Raw genomic sequence first — 19,453 nt, forward strand, 5'->3', positions numbered from 1 at the left:
ATTGGTATTAATGATGATGATGGGAAGGAGGAGTAGAGCCTGTTCGTCGTCGCTCCCTCAATATTTGAGAAATTTAATATGCCTCCCTTGGATCATAAAAATTATACTATCCTCGCTCAACCGGTTGACCTGATCATGATCTAGTTTAATAATTAGATAATGGTCTAGTTTAATAATTAGATATGACAAAACTGGTCGTTTGTTTATCTGTTTATTTTATTCACTCACACATGACCAAACAATAAGACAATGAGTTTAAAATAAAAGGAAAAGGAGAAAATAGAGCAATTTTTTTAAGATTTCTTGTTAGATTGGGTCAAGGTAGAGGCCTAGAAAATACGTAACAAAATTTTGGATTTGAAGTAAGGATTTCTAACATTTCCTCTTAAAAAGGAGTAATAATCCCAAAACCATCTTGGATCCTTAGAAAACTGACCTTTCTCTCTGAATCTCTCCTAAATTTTAACATGTAAGAGTTGGGACAGAAAGAATATCTTACTCTCTATTTGTACTTGAATTAAGTCATTCTCGACATGAAGATTATCGTCACCAAAATTTAGTATATGTTAACATTACTGACATACTAACAAACTTCTGAATAAATTGTCAAAACATGAACAATCTAAATTCTTTGATCCAAATCAAGTCTTGGTTAAGTAGAGTATTTCAAAATGGTTTGAAATTTTGTGAGGACACACAACAAAATGTGGATAATTTCGCCATATTAATTGGATCGTCTAAAATGTTTTCCATATATCCACTACGGGTACGAGTACAACTAGGAAGTATAACACAATTTACCAAATTAGTTGATTGTCTAATGTAATATTCATATAAGCCCCCACAAGTAAATACATACACACATAGAAGCTGGAGCAGAGGTCATCAGAGAATTACCCAACATGAGGAATGTCGGCACAGATGCGCATCCAAATTACATTTCCAGCATATATTTAGTAATGAATTACCAAAATTAGAAGCCATGGCTCTCTCTCTCCCTCTCCTCTTATGTTACAACAAACAGTGAAATCCCAATGTCAACAACCACAATAGGTGTCCACCAAACAACTGAAAATGCCTCATCCCTCTCTGAAACTGTACATTTTAAAAATAGTGTAGAAAGGCGCCTCAACCCCAATATCTGTCAGTCCAGACGTGCCTTGGAAGAAGCCCTCCATGTTCACTCATACTCCCTCTTAGTTTGTAAAAGGCTGGCTTGCGGACCGTTCTCAAGGGACCTGATCTGTTAACGTGCTTCATTGGAAAGGAACCCCCTCCCACAACTAAACTTGATGGTGAAAGCGGTCTGTTTTCCATCTCTTCAAGTGGACCTGAACTGTACTCCATTGTCATGAAAGAAGAGGCATACCCATATCTCAATCGTGGGGTACCCTCGTCTGCATTCCACCAACTGCCCGCAGAAGGGCCGAGGTCGCCCTTAAAGTCGCTATCGGGACCACATGACGACTCCTTTTGACTACTACAATCCTCATATGTCTCATCCATATCATTGTATATGAGCTTCAAAGCTTGCACAACTTCACCCATGAAAGGCCTTTGAGCTACCTCTGGGTGAACACACATCGAAGCAATAGCTGCCACTTGTGCCATATTGTCAAAGTCGTAGTTTCCACCTAATGCAGGATCCACCAATTGCTCTAACCCTTCTCGGCTAGTCAGCAGTGGCCGTGCCCATGTCACGAGATTCTCTTGTCCCTGAGGTTGAGACATGTCCACAGGTGTCCTTCCTGAAAGAAGCTCAAGCAGTACAACTCCATAACTATAGACATCACTCTTGACAAGCAAATGTCCTGTCATTGCATATTCTGGAGCAACATAGCTGTGAAATCACAATTTGAGCCTTAGCTAATAAGGGAAAAAAGAATTGTTGAATGTGTTGTTGTGCCAATTTCATAACATGGCCCATGATTAAAAATCTAGCTAAGGTTGAATCCCACATACCCGAAAGTTCCCATGACCCGAGTAGAGATATGTTGACTCCCTTCTGTCGCTTCCCTTGCCAGGCCAAAATCCGAAACCTTTGGAGTGAAGTCATCTTCCAATAAAACATTACTAGCCTTGAAATCCCTGTGTATTACACGAGGATTAGAATCCTCGTGTAGATATGCTAATCCTCGTGCCGCACCAAGGGCAATCTTCATCCGAGCATCCCAGTCAAGAGGCTTCTCTTTCTTGTCAACACCTGAAACACAAACATACAGGTAATTTACAAGACAACATGCTATTTAGTAAATTTGTGGAATGTGGTTTAGAAGCTGTACCATGCAAGTGAGACTCAACACTCCCATTGTGAAGGAGCTCATATACCAAGCAACGTACGTGCTCTTCAATGCATATACCAATCAATTTGACAAGGTTACGATGGTGCAATCGGCTTAGCATCTCGATTTCTGCAATGAACTCGCGATCTCCGTTTTGGTCCTCCCTCATAAGCAATTTAATTGCGACTTCAGCTCCGTCTTCCATGATCCCAAGGTAAACGCGTCCAAATCCCCCTTCACCCAAAATCCTCTTAGATGCAAACTTCTCGGTGGCCTTCTCAATCTCAGCTAATGAAAATGTTTTTACAGAGAGTAAACAAGTAGCCATGGCAGAAACAAGGGAAATTGATGTTGAGCTCGCCATGCCACTTGATATCATGGACCTGATGCCTGCATTACATATGCTAAGTCACTTATTTTAATTTGTTCAATAGAACTTTACATCATCAAAATGGTTGGATAAGTTCATCAATCTGCCTGACTGAAACTCAATATTACTTGTGGCCTGGTAATGAAAGGCGCAGGAAATCTTGCATCGTCCTATTAAGGTCTATAGCAAAACAAAGTTAAATGCCCCAGTTAGGACCATCAAAACAAGGACAATATAGCTGCAAACAACCATTAAAACAATAACTAATGAGCTGAAAACACATAAGTTTGAGTGAACTCAGAGGAATTAATCTGGAACTCGCATTAGCTACGTGATGCAACATTGTAAAAGTGGAGTGGAGTGAAGCTCTTCAACAGCGAGAAGCGTGAGTGAACATCAAGGTGGGCCTAAGATTAATGAGCACATCTTTTAAATGAACATCAAACATTTAAATAAAATAAAAACAGACTGAATTTATATTAAAAAAAATAGAAATTTAAAGAAATTATGGGGAGGGAAAAAAACATCAATGTTAGCTATTAGCTATAATAGATTATTATCATATTTGCAAGGAATTGAGGGAAACAAAAATGTAGAAAATAAAATTAAACTTTTAGCTATTTCAACCAACCACCACCAACATAAATGCAAAAAAGGTGCACATATTAAAAAAGATATACAAGGTCTGAGAATGGATACTGTAGAGTATGAGATCGGGATGTTAAGCAAAAAAAGATATACAAGGTCTGAGAATGGATACTGTAGAGTATGAGATCGGGATGTTAAGCAAACCAAAGCTGGAATACCACACAGTACGAGATCAAGATACTACACATTCCTATTAGGGTTGCCCGCCGCACAACATATAAAAGGAAGAAAAAAAATTTAAAATTTATCTTAATCTATGGAGGATTAGACAGATATTTTTGGGAAGGAGATCAATACTTTGAGTTTAGAAGGATTGAATGCTATCATAATCCTATGCATTTTCTATTTAAAGACCCCTATGGCAGAGGGAGAGAGAGAGAGAGAGATGGCCCGGACGCTTTTGATCGAAGTCATTTTGCCTCCTGCCGAGAGATACCTAGATTTCCAAGAACCCAATCTCTTTCCAACCATTTCCATCACTGGATCCCAGATACCTTGATTCCTATAAGAAGCACCAAGAAGCAAACCCAGCTATGACACAGGAAAACAATCCATCCGACACCCAAATAGACCAGCAACCTGCAAAGATTTTGGACATCCCCAATCCCAACGATTATGGTTTTCTGCACACTGGGTTTTAAACCTGAAACCACCTCAAAACAACACAGCAAGACTCTAAGAAATTTGATTTCTTCCTCAAGTCATTTAAGAAGATAAGGGTATAATTGACAATTGTAGATGAGATATCTTCCTTCACCCTTCCTTAACCACTAAACCGCCATTGTCATTGGTCTATTTAAAGCTTCAGTGACAATAACAAACAAAAAAGGGGAAATAGATCGCCTTGACGCAGTCCTCATAAGCTCTTGGAAAAACCAACCGGATTGCTGTACAATCGGTCTTTGATTGTCAACTATACAGACCAATTTAGGTCCACGCTCTCAGAAGTTTATGTTGAATTATAATAATGATAAATAAACGTTTTTCTTTTAAGAAAACTACTTAAAAATGAGTAAACAAGGCATGAGTATCAATGCTAGAACTCACTTTCCCAGCATAAAAATCTCTATAGAAGAAATATAACACATAAATATAGTAACATCTTACCAGATCTCTTAGTAATGGATGATGCAAATGCAGGACCAACAGCAGTTGATGGTCTTCCATGCTTTTTGCATTTTAAAAGGATCCAGACGGCTCCAACACATACCAAGAGGAGTACAAATGCAGACAAAGCAATGATAGCAATGGTTCTGGCATTCATCTTCTGACTCTTTCTATGAAGATTTGCAACTATAGGATATTCTTGACTTCCGCTAGGACCACTCCCAATGGAACCCCCAGATGGTGGTGAGGAAGGAAGCCCTGATAATGACATTTTCAGAAACTACAATGGCATAAAATGTAACATTAAGAAGCATATAGAAGAAACATATGTTGAGGTTATTACCGGGGTAAACAATGTACATCACTTCATAATCACCAAAAAGAGTCATGTTAATGGGCACCTTTTTCTGCCAAAATCTATCATAAGTCAGTAAAGCAGTTGTGTTATCAAATTTTTCTTCCAGAGGGACCAAGTTAATATCTACTACAGTTTTCCCCTGGTCTTGACTATCAGCGCTTGCACCCATTATTCTCACTTGACTTTGTTGCAGATATGTCCCTGCTGCAACCTCAATCTCTAGCTCTTCAACCAAAGGAAAAACTGCATACGGAGCTACATCAAGGTGAAGTTCAACTTTCATAGGAAATACACAACCACAAGGTGTACCGATGGGAGTTGAAGTAAGTGGCTCCAAACAAGTAATCTGATCACAACCTGCCAGAGATTCTAATATCATTATCATTGCAGCTTAATTGGATTAATGACATAAATAAGGTAATAACGGACATATGAGTGAAGCTGGAACAGAGAAATAATTTTGAAGTTTCAAATCATCAGAGCCCAAATCTGGAATACCTGCTGTGGTGGAAGGGGTTGGTGAAGCAGCATGATATCTCTTCCTATGATGATGATGATGATGATGATGATGTTTTAACCAGGGATGGGCAGCAGAGCCTGAAAAAAAAATGAATTAAATAATTGTGAAAAGCTAAGAAGTTACATACTTGAAATTTGACATGTTGAGGAAGTGAATTGAGTAGTAGGTTTCGTTCAGCTGACACCAAATTTCAGATAAGGCTTTGATGAAGATGGTATAGAATTGAGGTTAAGAACATAAGTTTACCTTGATATGTTGGAGAAGGAGCAGGTGCAGGAGATGGAACTGGTAACAAATAAGGTTTGGCTTTCCGTGGTTTTGATGGAGCAAACCTTGGCCCCTTTGGTATAGAACTTTCTGCATGACAGTAAGTTTAAAAACCTGGGAGGCCACATATTAATACGAAATTTCCGAAGAATCTGGAAAAAAAACTTGACTACCTGGCATAATTGCTATAGGAGGTCCAGAAGGATGTACATGGACAAATGAGATCGAACGCAAATCAACAGATGAAGACTCTCTTCCTGCAACACAATTATCAGATAAAAAAACCTAGAAATAACAATAAGGATTCTTATACAACAGCAGGAAGTGTACCCTACCCTTGGAAAGAACTCAGGTAGTTTCCACACAGCGAAATGCAAAACATAACCGACATGTCATCATAATATATAAAATACATATATGGATAGATATATTGGTCTGTAAACCTCAAGTTGACAGTAAGTATAGGTATAAAGTGTAGATGATAATGATGAGATAATGATCAGAATATAAACAAGGAACACCTAACATTTTCACGGTTCAACAAGGGAAAGCAACTACAAAGAGTTGGAAGTTATTTGCCTCAGCTGAACACATACTAAGAATGTTGACAACCTCTTTCTTATTTTGCATGAGCTAATTACTGTTTCCGTAGGACAAAAGAAAGAAAGGGACAAGCCACTAAAAACATTAGGTTAACACATCCCAAAAAGAAAAAAGGCCAATATTTTCACATAGCCAGCCAGTGTATCAATCTATCTTCAATCAAGATTGTGGATGGGCAATTAAAATCATTTCCAAAAAAATCCTCTTCCTTACTATGTGGAAATTGAAACAGAAACTGTTAGAAAATTTTCAGGCCAAGCATAAAAGAAAAATCTCAGCAGTGAACGACTTTCTTTGACATTTGAAAGTGGTAGAATTTTGTCATTCCTCACGCCTATGAAAAGGTTTCATTGTTTCGATTTAATTCATCAGCCTCACAATGTAGATCCATACTCTCAATGGGAGCCACTAAGATCACTCCTTAATCCATCTCCAATGGTTTAATTAAAATTTTGGTATCATTCAGCATATTGCTAATCATTTAGCAAGATATAATAACTGAGACAATGTAACATGAAATGGGACAGAGCGAGACAGAGTCAAGCATTGAACCAGGGTGTCATGCCAATCAGATCAGAAAACAAGTTGCCTTAGCCAAGACATTTTGCACCAGGGACTTTCAACTTCAAATATGCCACCATAAGAACACTGGGCCACTGAAAAAACACAGGACCCCTTTAATATATGAGCGTCATTAATGGAGAGTTTAGTTCAATCAATAGTCACTTGGTTTTGTCAGCCCTGGACAAAGTTTCTTGAGTTCTTAAATACCAAGAAACATATAAGACCCATCGACAACAAATTCTCAAGTTGTAGTTTGGGAGTTACACAATATCTTGCTAGGCCATGTTAGAAGCATGGAATACGAACTATATCACAGTTATTCTACCACAGCTATAAACCAATACATGTTAAGCAATTTCTTTCCTCAACATTTAACTGCAAAACTTTCATCCTTACCATGACCTAGAGAAAATTTTCTCATAGATGGTAGTTGGTTCAATGATGATGGTAGCGGTTGGTTTGGCAGCAAAGGAGGCAATTTTATGTTCAATAATGGAAACCCTGGCGGATAAAAGGATGCATCAGTTTATATAAATGAAACAAAAACAAAAGAAGTTCTGCTTGAACTGAGAAATAAAATTGAAAAAAATCATCAACAACCATTAATTGCACCAAAAGTGTTTTCTACTTATGAGAAACAATATGAGTATTGCACTATATTCAATAAAAGGGCTGTGATAGAAATCACCCAATCAAAGAATATGATAACCTTTGCAAACCATTCCCCTTATAATTAAAAACTAGAAATTCTACAAAGGTATTTGCAATTTTGCTACAATAATGATTTGAAAAAGGAAAAAAAGAAAAAAAAAATCCAACTCCACAATTTCCTCTATCTTTTTTTATCAGGTAAGCAGAAGGTGAGTTACAAAACCAGCTCTCTGGTATTACCTCTCAGAAACATTACCAACTTACCAAGCTGGCACCTTCCACTTCTCTAATATTTACTTTGGTTGGAAGTGTCCCCTACCCATCCTAAATAGTAATAACTAGTTCTAGATTCAGTCAAGCTGATTCGGGCAATAAAAAGAGTAAACACAAGTCAACTAAAGTCATACCAAGTCAAGAACAATCCAGTGTGATAAGGATTTGCACCTGGATCTTGATCTGGGTGAAGACAAGACTGAGATAACTCTGGCAATTCAACTCGCTCTCAACTAATACTTAAAATGATTCATGTAAAGAATACTTGATGTCAATATATAATGTGGAAAAACCATGAAATATCAGGAAGAGAATCCCTGCTAAAAAGGTTGGCTACTTATTTTGCACATCTTAGTGTGTGAAGCAAAGTGGGTGTCCATCCTATAACTACATCCCTAACATAGTAACATAATCTACCTTGCTCTCTAAGGGCATTCCCACCACACCAGTAAAGAATTTAATGAAGATAAAGGAAATTGACAAGGCTATGATTATTTTCAACAATACCAAATTAATCAAGTCAATGGACAATAGTTTCCTTCTTTGTGTGCAAAGCAAACGGCACTTCCATGAATCATCCTCTACTGCATTGTAGCTTGGCCAAAAACCAGAGGTCTTTTCTTCAATTAGTTCAGGATTCATGTTGAACTTGGTGAGGAAGATGTTTGCCAAATAGACCACAATGATTGTTTCCTTTAGAGGGTGCATTCATTGGAGATTCATTCAGTTTGCAATTCTTTGAGGCATTTGGAGGGGAAGAAACATGAGGAATTTTGTAGGCGAGGACATGGGTTGTGGTCGGACACTATTTTATCTTTCAAAGGGCATATTCATAAGTGGGAATTGATTATTTAGAAAGTTTAAATAGTTGTTTACTGAGGATTTCGTCTTTAAATTGGATTATATTGTTAGAGAAAAAAGGGAACGCCTTTTTGGAATATTAATTGTTTTACAAAGTTTGGTTCCTTTGTAGGTGTCATATTAGCCTGTAAGGTTAGTTTTGTGGTTCTCTCCCACTTTCTCAATGGAGTTCATCATCAAAGCCTTATTCAAAAAATATGGGGCTAGCTGAATGAAGCCAGTTCCTCCATTCAAAATTGTTTAAAGTCTTGTTAGTTCAAGAATTGACGCAGAAAATTAACCAATACTCCACAAAAGTTGACTGATGAGGAGCATGGCATTTATTGCTTTATTTCATAGCTCATAGTACTTGGTAAAGCCGGCCCCCTTACAGATCCCAACTCCTGGACCACGTAAAGATGCTTGAGGGGAAGACTCGAACAAGAAACACGGCCTTGATAACAATTTGACGTAGGTCATTAATCAATAGTCCACAAAAGTTGCAACCAGTGTGGAGATGCTCCCGCGTCATTCACCCCTGCTGAGAAGGAGCTAAAACACGGAACCTGCTCTAATACCAGTTTTAACATGGGACATTAACTAATACTCCACAAAACCTGTGATTGATGAGAAGCGTGAGATTAATTCCTTTATCTAATTTCACAACCTATAGTTCCCAGTCAAGCCCTCCCTCTTGGTAGGCCCCATCTTGTGGGCCACACCCCATCGCAGGGCCGCACCTCGTGGGCAACCCTGCCAGCGTGGTGATGCTCTTGCATCAAGAATGTTCACGTCCATTTTCACTACCTCAATCCACACCCTTTTTGTTGTTTCTCTTGCTCCTTTAGAACATTTAACTTGCACATTCCTTCTAAACAAAGTTGTTAATTGTTTTTCGTTGTGCATGAACAGAGCATCTTAGTTAAGTCTATACATATAAAATAAAAAACAAGTCAAATAAGAAAGTTTTTATAGATGGTATGCCTAGATGTGTGTATGAATGGTCCCTTTTTATTGAGGTAGAAGCATAGTCATAAAAAATTAGCCTATTCTAAAAATATAAATAATAAAAGGCGTTTAAAACACATTTTATTGAATAAAAAATGTATTTTTAAAATTTTTTAATTGTTGACTCCTGACCATTTTTCTAAGTTTGTAACTATTATATATCACTAATCAAACTACTTTTTATCGGTCAGACAAGATATAGTATGATATAATGGGTTAGTAAGCCCAGCATCTATAAATATTTAATAGAGTTTCTTTTTTTCTTTTTTTCTTTCGTTCAAAATATGTTGAAAACTTAGAGATGTCTAATGTATTACATGTTTTCACAAATTTTCACACTTCTTAATTTTTTTACAGTTTCTTCTTTCCACTGCTTTTGTCATTTTCTACGAAATTTTTCCTTGTCGTTTTAAACCTGTATTCTGACATGGTGACTTTGGGCAAGAAGACTAACATGGCTAATCCATTTGGTTGAGTAACCATTAGATAAGCCAAAACGGATATTGTCACTATCCATGTGATATCAATATGCCGTACCATGTATTGCCTTTCTCCACGATAAAAAAACAACTCTAGAACTTTTTAAATTTTTAAACAGAACAAAATGAAAGAACTCTACTTCTTTTGCCTCATGGTATAGGCATATTGAGTTAGTACTTGGCACATTGGGAGGGTGGAGAGGCAAACATGCATGCTTCTTCTTTGGACACCCAGTCAAGAAAACCCATTCCTTGGCACTCATATAAGAAGCAAAAAAAAATCCCTTTTTTTTTTGTTTCTAACAGCCTAAATACTGCCCACTTATGTTCTTACAATCGGGTTAACTGGGTTCAGTTCCCCCTCTATTTAAGACCCCAATCTCACCAATTTACACTAAACAAAGCAACCCAATGTAACCTACAAGTTAAAACAACTTCCAGGGCAAAATAAAAGGTGAATGTTTGTTTCTTTAGTTGCAAAACATACCTAAAATTCTCACCAAATATATATATATATATATATATATATATATATATCAATTACTCTCAACAATGGCATCGATTTTGCAACAAATTAACTACCTTTAATCTCAAGTATCGTGAACAAGATATTAGTGAAACTATACCATAAACGAAAGCAACCGAATTGAGCAGAGGAAGAAGCAGAAGCATCAAAGTCCGCATCTTCTTTTACCGAAATCAAATTCAAACAAACCATCCTCAGAAACAGAACTCATTGAGCAAATAATCAAACTTATACACGTAGTACTGTCGATTACACGAGGGATTTGGGGAAAACTCGTGCCCTCGGCCGAATTCTTCATCCCTCTCAGTTTCTAAACCGAGAGATTGCATCATGTAGAGGAATGCACGTCAGGTTGCAGTAAAAATGATGAAATCATGAAACCCTAGTTCTGAGAGAGTAATGTAGGTGGGATTGTTTTCAGAGCCATTAAATGTCAGGTGGAGGAGATCTGATATTAGGGTTTAACTGTGTAGATTTAGTTACAGATCTAGAGAGAGAAAGGGAGGATAGATCTTGAAATTGTTAAAGCAAGTGAGTGAGAACTGAGAAGTAGTAGTAGCAGATCTTGAGATATGTAGAGAGAGAGAGAGAGAGAGAGAGAGAGAAGAAACAAATGAGTTGGGTTTGATTTATTGATGAGGGTGGTGTTGGTGTTGTTGCTGCTCCACCACTTTTGGCTTTTTTACTGCTTTGAGTAGGTCTTCATTTTTCTCCAGATGTGTCTTACTTGGCCTTGTACTTTTCTTTTTGCTATTTTTTATTTTTTAATTAATAATTTTGTAAATTTTTTTATAAATTTAGATTTCTGCTAAAGTCAGTTTGGACTTTTGTTACCTAAAATGGTAATTTTGGAATATACTATAGGCTTTGGACTACATGAGAAGACTAATATGAAAATGACCTAAATACCCTTGTATTCTACCTCAATGAAACACCCTTTTCAAGATTTTCCTTTCAGATTATGAAACCCTTCCTTCTCTTAATTATTTTTTTTTTTCAAGTGAATTCCTTTTTAAGAGAATATTAGGGGTGTCAATGGGTACTCATTTTACCGAAATTGAATTAGAACCAGAGCCAAATACCCTAGTTTTGGATCTCTTTTATTGGAATCGATTAGAGTCGAGTCTAAAATGAAACCAAATCGATTGGAAGTGGAACCGTTAAGTTTTATTCAATGGGTACTCGAAACCGATTTATTTTGTCATTTCTTTTCATACTATAGATGATTTAAGGTATTTTTTATTTCAAAAATAAATGCATGTTATATAAAATTCCTCAATTTTTCATATAAATTATCTATTGGAACTTAAAATGACTTACTCTTCTAAATAATTATCACTTTTAACAAAGATAAATTTTTATTAATTTGTATCGTAAGTATAACAAATTATAACTAAGTTAACAATTTTGTTGATAATATATTAATTTTTTTAAAAGAGTTTTTTTTATAATGATTTGAATTTTTTTTTTCTCATTCGATTCTTGAGAATACCAATGAGTACCCATGATTTTTGGCGGTATTGGTACCGGACCCGGAATCGATCCATTGACACCCCTAGGAAATATGATTGGAAAAATGAATTTCACTATTTGATTGCAAAAATATCAAAAGGAGGGTAGTTTTCAATTTATTGCATAGTTTTTATACAATTTGACTTGATTGGATTTCGATACGAGTTGATCCCAAAACTTGATGAAACCAACTCATTAAGTCAATTTATCAACTCAAAAATGCACCAAGTCTTGTTAAAAATTCGACTTTATCTAACTTATACAATATTCTTTGGTTAACAAAAAAGGAAATTTGTCAAATAATTATCAAAATTTTTAAAAATATTGCAAGTGTTATATGCGTTGACAGAGTTACCACATACTGTTGACAAATTTTTCTTAAAGCGTCAATACTATGTGACAGTTTTGTCAATACTTATAACACTTTCAGAATAAATAAAAAATGGATGTAATTATTTAAAAAATTTCCTTGACAAAAATATATGATCTTCAAGCTCTTAAACCTCTAGGGCAAATTGTTTTTACCCTAACTTAACCACATCTTCAAGTTTGTTGCCATCAACCTCTTTTTAACCGTAGGTTTATTTTGTCAAAAAATAATAACTTGTTCTTGACATTTGAGTTCTGGAGGAAAGAAAATCTTATGTTTGAAAATGATTTTTTTTTTTTTTTTAATGAGGGGGGGGGGGGGGGGTGGCGGCGGCTAATTAGTAATCAGATTTCAAAATTTTCATCTTATGCCCCTTGTCGTTGGTTAAAAAATTTTGAATTTTGGTTTTAAGTCTGAAATCTGAAATGAAATCAACGGAAATAAAATTTCTAAAATCTGAATTTTAAAGGTGGACCATCTATTCAAAGTTTAGAAATCTTGCTAAACACACACTAAGTTATTAAGAAAAATATTTTCCTTACTAACTTAGTAAAGATTTTAAACCTTATTAAGGGTCATTTTGCTTAGATGGATTACAGCACTAGCAATTATTTTTAGGCTTGATCCAAGGTTTTGAAAATTAACAACTACCAAACTTCCACCTAAATGCAAAATTTAAAATCAAAATGCAATAGTGAAAAATAACTTTTGATATATATATATATATATATATAGGGTGGGGTTCCTGGGTATTACGACTCACATTGCGACACACCATTTGTCTTATATGGGAAAAATGTTTGGAATGGGCTGATTTTTTGTGAGAATGATCTCTGTAATGAGGGGATCATCCTTGAAAAAATCATCCCATTCCAAAACTTCTAACCCCATCAAAATTGATTTACAAAAATTGAATGGTCTAAAATTTTTCAACTTGTAAACATGGAGTTAGAAGTTTCATAATAAGCTGATTTTTGGCAAGGATGATCTCCTCACCATAGAGATCATCCTCACAAAAAAATCAGCCCATTCCAAACATTTTTTCCCATATAAGACAAAACGGTGTGTCGCAATATGAGTCGTAATGGGGGTCTACGGAATCAACCCATATATATATATATATATATTTTGAAGTTCATAGAATTTTTTCCTCTACAACCTTGAAGCATTGGATCATGTTCTTTGATGTCATAAGGTGAGACCAAGGACCCTTAGTAATGGTGAAATCCTTACTAACTTATCAAGGCTAGTCAAACTCACTTTAACTACAAAATTTGATTATAAGACCGATAACAAATTAGCAAGGTCATGAGTCATGATCGGAAGGTTTCTAGTCAAATTCTTCACCACGGTTGGATCATTGTTTAATATCAGTATAATTTGATTTTTTAGAATATTTTTTTCATAAAGTAATATTAAATGTAATATTTAATTATCGAAAAATCTTTTCAAACTAAAAATTAAATTGTCTATCTTCAAAATAAGATATTTTAAATTATTTATATTAAAATGAGACGAAAACAATGGCGGAATTGGTCAAACAATAGAAATATTGGTTTAATAATAATTGATGATTCTTTCAAATATGCCCATTATGTTGGAAATTATTCAAACCAATTTTAATATGAATTAGAGATAAAAATTAAGTCCACCAAACAATGTTTGATGGACTTAATATTGATTTGAATAATTTAATTAGGAGAAAAATGAAACACAAAAACAATCGCCCAATTGGTCAAACAATTAAAATATTGGTTTAATAATAATTGACAAATCTTTAAAATATCCTCATTCTGTTGGAATTTATTCAAATCAATTTTAATATGATTTAGAGATAGAATATTAAGTCCACTAAACCTAAGGTTCAAAATGTTGGTTCGAAACAATATTTTAGTTAGGAGAAAGATTGAATTGATATCAATTAAAATACATTTACTTCTCGAAATTGGAATATTCTACTAAAACATTTTACCTTTAGGTTGTAAACCTTAACTCAATTTTTTTTTTATAAAATAATCGGGTATCTTCGTAGACAGCAGACTGGTCCTGTATCTGGGCTTTGCCCAATCCATAGACCATGGTCTTGTCCAAGGATTAGTCCTAAGGCACATGCAACGCCGACACATCACACAAACTAGATAAGTGAGGGTGTGCCATCGTAGATGGCCCTTTGGAATTAATGCTCATACTAGGTATCAAACTCACGACCTACAGGGCATTAACTGCTCATCGGTTCGAAATTGCCATTCAGCCAACCCCTCAAGGGTTGTAAACCCTAACTTACATTTTAATAGTAAATTTAAAATGATAGTTACTATTGCCACATCAACTTTTATTAACACAACACCAATTGGGAGCAATTCTTTAGTAATTTACATAGGAATTGGTGTGGCAATAACAGCTATCTTAAAAAATGGAAGACAAATTCAGAAAAGTTAAATCTTTTAGTCTCTATAAAAATCAGTAAGGGAAGCTTTCAGATTTGTTCTTATTCCTCATTGGATGGATGAGAAGCCACGCTTGAACTGAAAGACAGGAAAGATCCAAGAAGGACCCACCATGTGTATATATCTATTTCCATGTTAAATCAGGGACAATTTATTGGAAAAGGAACTCGAGCCATAAATAAATAAAAAGAGAGATTTACCGATCAGACCTATCTGTTGTAATTTTATTACAAAAATACCTTACTTTATGAATCAGACTAGAATGACTAACTTTGTAAGATTTCAAATCTTACTAAAAGTCTTTGGGCCCACATAGATAATCAAATTGGCAATCCAACACTACAACCTTCTATATTTCTTGCCAAAACTCAGAATCATTAAAAAAAAAAAAAAATTCAAGATAAAAATCCTTTTTGTACTTGATCAAAGGTGTGTTAAGTAACAAATCATTTTCCGAGTAGATCTCTCATAAAATAATCACAGAACCGTAAATCATTTGCCTAGGGATACACAAGAAAAAAGAAATATGATTTTACATATCCCAAGGTAAATGAGTTAAGGTTATGTGATGGGGAGAGGGGTGTCAGAAAATCATTATTATAAAAAAACAAAATATCTTTGGGAATATTTTCTTTCCAAAATCAGTCACTTTGAAGAAAAAAAATTTAACCTTGAATTGACCTGGAAATCTTTACAACAATATAAGAATTTTGAGGAAGTAAAAGACAAGAGAATTTTATGGATAGAAAAATCAGGTTTTATTCAACCTTAGTGGCCGAAGAATCTGAGGATAGATTTTTTTTTTAGACTAATATTTGAAGATGAGAGAGTCTTCACGCCATCGTACATTGGAGGTCAATGGGCTTTTATAAATACTCAACTACCATAAAAGCCTCTTTATCAAAAGCTTGATAAAGATGACTTAAAAAAGCTAATTGTCAATCTTCTGACCCACTAACCTTAAAAATGTTTGGGAACTTCTTGTTGAACATAGACAATAACACTCCAAATGATTGATGACTACTAGCCCTTGGATGTGGGCATCCCTTACCAATGACTTTAATCACCAGATTTGAATTTTCTTTTTAAATTGTTTTAAAAAAAATCAAATCAATGTTTAGAAATCATTAATCAATCTAATTTTCTTGGAGTTTAGGTTCAATAAGTTGGTCGAAAAAGTTATTACATTTGGTGCATTTTGACTTGTTAAAAAGGACCTCTCTACGATTCCTCATCTTCATCGATGTAAACAATTTGCTAGTGTTCCAGGGTATGTTGTATGTTAGAATCGTTGACAGGTTCATCTTGATTTCATCCAACAATTTTTTTTTTTTTTCACAAAAAAAAAAAAAATATATATATATATATATATATATATATATATATATATATATATATATATATATGGAGAGAGGAGAGAAATCAAATTTTGTAATATTTAGAGGGCAGAAGTGTGCTCTAACTCAAGGAAGAGGCAGAAGGATCAAAATCACTAAGATATGACGCAAACACACTTAATATAATGAAACTGATGGTGTGGACCTGAGAAAACACTAGTGCGCACAAGCAACATTCATCTGGGTGAAGGTCAGGCACTTCAGAACATGAATTTGTTAAAGCCAAACATTGCAATTGTGTCTGATAAGAGGGAAGAAATCTAATCCCTAAGACCAATAACAAATTCCACAAAATGCGTACCCCAAGGGGTTGGCCTAGCGGCAAGCCGAGCCTTTATAAGCTCCTCAGGAAGGGTAGTTCAAGTACTCAAAACCCCACGAAAATATTAATTCCTTGGGGGCACTTTCCAAGGTCCGATTGACTCAACCAGTTGCACGTAGGACTTTTCGAGGGGGTTGTGCATGTGACTGTGGGATTAGTCTCACATGAAGGGTGGGGATACCCATGATAAGTCCAAAAAAAAAAATTCCAAAAAATGCACAAAATCTTGAAACATCGTTATTTATTTATTTATATGTTTATCTTTTATTTATTTTATTTTTATTTTTATTTTTATTTTTATTTTTATTTTATTATTATATATATATATATTTGATTGGGGGGGATACAAATATTTCTTTAACAGAAAAACAAAAAGAACCAACAAATAGAAACCCACAAGGTCGAGGAGCCTACCTAAGCTGCCAGAACCCAATCGAAAGAAAATAAACAAGAGAAATGTTTAGATGGGAATAAATTGAAAAAAAAAAAAAAAAAAAAAACAGTACAAGAGAAAGGTTCTGTTGTCACGGGCGCCACACACTTTTAAGTGGAATTTAAAAGGGTAATTTTTTGGTATACATATGTCAATTCATTCATGTGAAACAATTAAGCCAACTTGTGAGGGCCAACAACTTGGCATTGTGTTAGTTGCAAACGTCCACAACAGAGATAACTTTATTTTCGATGATAAATACCAACTCTTGGATGATCATTCAATCCGCACTTCCCTTTTGATTAATAGAAACAATCCCAAAACATTCAATGTTTTGCAACCAATGTTTCGTTCCAGTCTTGACCAAGACATTTCAACCACTAATGTAACTAAATGGAGCCCTTTGTAAGTTCACGGAGTATCGAAAGAAATATAAAGAAGCTACGACATGAATTGAGATAGTTTCTACTACATGAACTTTGCAATTGTGACATTTACAGCATTGATAACAGAAAATTGCACAAAAAAGAATAAGTTCTCCATATATCCATTATTGAATCTCTATAAAATGTTCGACAAAATTGGCAAATCAAAAATCTAAAGAACACAACTTGTACAATAAAATAACAACTTTTATAACTAACTGACCTTATGGAAGTAATTTCTTCAAGATGCCCTGCATAAGGAAAAAAAATGTAGCTAGTCCAAAGGCGGCCGACGTGTCAAATGGCATATTGTGACACCTGAAATACCATGCTAGCACAACCTGAACTTGCATCTGTACAGACCAAAACTTTGCACATGTAGCAAGTCCAAAGGCCGCTGATGTGTCATGGGACACGTCAAATGGCATATTGTGACACTCGAAATGTCATGCTAGCAACCTAAACTTGCATCTGTACAGACCTAATCTTTGCACATGTAGCACGATAAAAGAATTGCTCTCGCGATATCGACCTAATGTTCTTCAAATACTGATCCAAAGGTATCGATTCTTCCTGGACCGCCTTATCCAAAGAATAAATCAAATCCTCTAAAGCCAAATCAGATGAGGTACACTCAAGAATCTGATTCGAAAGAGCGTCGTATGGCTGAAAAACCTCATCAACCGCCACGAAACTTCCTTTAATCTTCCCCTTATTTTCACTCAACCAAGCTTCCAAAACATCCAAATTCATCAAAACCATCTGCAATTTCTGCTCTAACCCTTCTCTCTCCTCTTGAAGATCTCTCAACCCTTTCGATATCTCCTCCTCTCTCTGCCTCAAAACGCACTGATCATTAAAAAATTCTTCCATTTCTGTCTCTCTAATTTTCCTCAAAACTCCAATATCACTGTGTAAGCAATCCAAGAGCTTATTCATCGCTTTTTTTCGATAACCATCCGTTGGAATCTGCGAAACCCTAGATGAAATTGCAAGGCTAGGGTTAGGGTTAGGGTTTTGACGAGTATAGAGAGGAGGGTCTTGGGTAAAAAGATGGCTAAGATTACGAGCGAGATCGACAAGATTCGAACTTGGGTAGATCCAATCATGAAGATAAGGGACGGAGACGACACCAGAAGGGTTGACGTGAGGGTGGGGCCGTTTGATGATCATGTCGCGAGATGGTGCCACGTGGACACAAGGAGGTTGACGTGGATAGTTTTCAATGATCCAGATTACGATGGGGATGTTATAGGTGACATGGTTGAAGATGATTGGAATGGTTCCGTAGACTTGGAGGAGATCTAGGGTTCTTCCATCGTTGTGGGTGAAGTTGGAGGTGTTGAGTTGCAGAGTTGAGTAGGCAGAGATGAGGGAGATGAGATGATGTCGGATGAACAATTTTACGTCTTCGGAGTAGGGTAGCGAAGAGGAGCCACGTTGGGAGAGGACGTTTGTTAGTAATTGTTGGGTGTATTGCGCACCCTGCGCAGGTTGTAGCTTGGTGGGGACCATGGATACAAATACGATATTAATGAGAAGGAAATAGAATAGAGACACTGGAGTTATATAGTGCTCGAGTTTAATATCAAGCTTTGCTTTCCTTCGAAGATTTCGATTAGCGCGTGTTGTACAGTTGCAGCGTTAGCGAAGACTTCGGAAATTTCTTCACATCAGCATAACACGGAAATTTCTTAGAATAATGATAAAATGACACCAATATCTATACTCGATTGACGTGGCAAGTGCACAAGAAAAAAATCTATGATTTTGTAACTCACCACGTCAACTGATAATAATTTTGAGTCAGAAAATTACTACTCCATTTCCTAACAACAAATGCTTACTGAAGTGATAAATAAGATGTTTCGAACGATATTTTGAAAATATTGGTCGAGTCAATAAATTTAGGTCGGATCAATCAGAATTTTGTAGATTTTAATGAAAATAATTATTTTTTAAAATTTAATTATTTACTATATAAATAAAATATAATTTTATGACTAAACATCTTCTAATCTCCCTTATTTTATTAAAAAATTATAATTTTT

The 19,453-nt window shown here is 35.4% G+C and overlaps 1 protein-coding gene and 1 pseudogene across 1 annotated transcript; both read right to left on the reverse strand.

Moving 5' to 3' along the window:
• Positions 1-707: 707 nt before the first annotated feature.
• Positions 708-11,183, reverse strand: LOC147402006 (receptor-like serine/threonine-protein kinase ALE2). Its single transcript, XM_086443512.1, has 10 exons — positions 10,597-11,183; positions 7,116-7,220; positions 5,726-5,809; positions 5,532-5,642; positions 5,264-5,362; positions 4,751-5,122; positions 4,408-4,665; positions 2,283-2,672; positions 1,963-2,203; positions 708-1,840 (listed from the first exon to the last, which is right to left on the reverse strand). The coding sequence occupies exons 1-10, from the start codon at positions 10,652-10,654 to the stop codon at positions 1,129-1,131; spliced, it is 2,430 nt and encodes an 809-aa protein (XP_086299638.1). The 5' UTR covers positions 10,655-11,183; the 3' UTR covers positions 708-1,128.
• A 6,221-nt stretch (positions 11,184-17,404) lies between these two features.
• LOC147402007 (protein ELC-like pseudogene) lies at positions 17,405-19,102 on the reverse strand (annotated as a pseudogene).
• Positions 19,103-19,453: the final 351 nt, after the last annotated feature.

The sequence above is a fragment of the Akebia trifoliata genome, chromosome 5, assembly GCF_017979445.1.
Source record: "Akebia trifoliata isolate Shusen 1 chromosome 5, ASM1797944v1, whole genome shotgun sequence".
NCBI lineage: Eukaryota > Viridiplantae > Streptophyta > Magnoliopsida > Ranunculales > Lardizabalaceae > Akebia > Akebia trifoliata.

Coding starts and splice junctions, on each gene's coding strand:
- LOC147402006 (XM_086443512.1), bottom strand. CDS start 10,654: ATGCGGACTTTGATGCTTCTGCTTCTTCCTCTGCTCAATTCGGTTGCT. Junction 5,643..5,725: donor TCCTATAGCAATTATGCCAG/GTAGTCAAGTTT, acceptor ACTGTCATGCAG/AAAGTTCTATACCAAAGGGG. Junction 1,841..1,962: donor CGGGTCATGGGAACTTTCGG/GTATGTGGGATT, acceptor GTGATTTCACAG/CTATGTTGCTCCAGAATATG.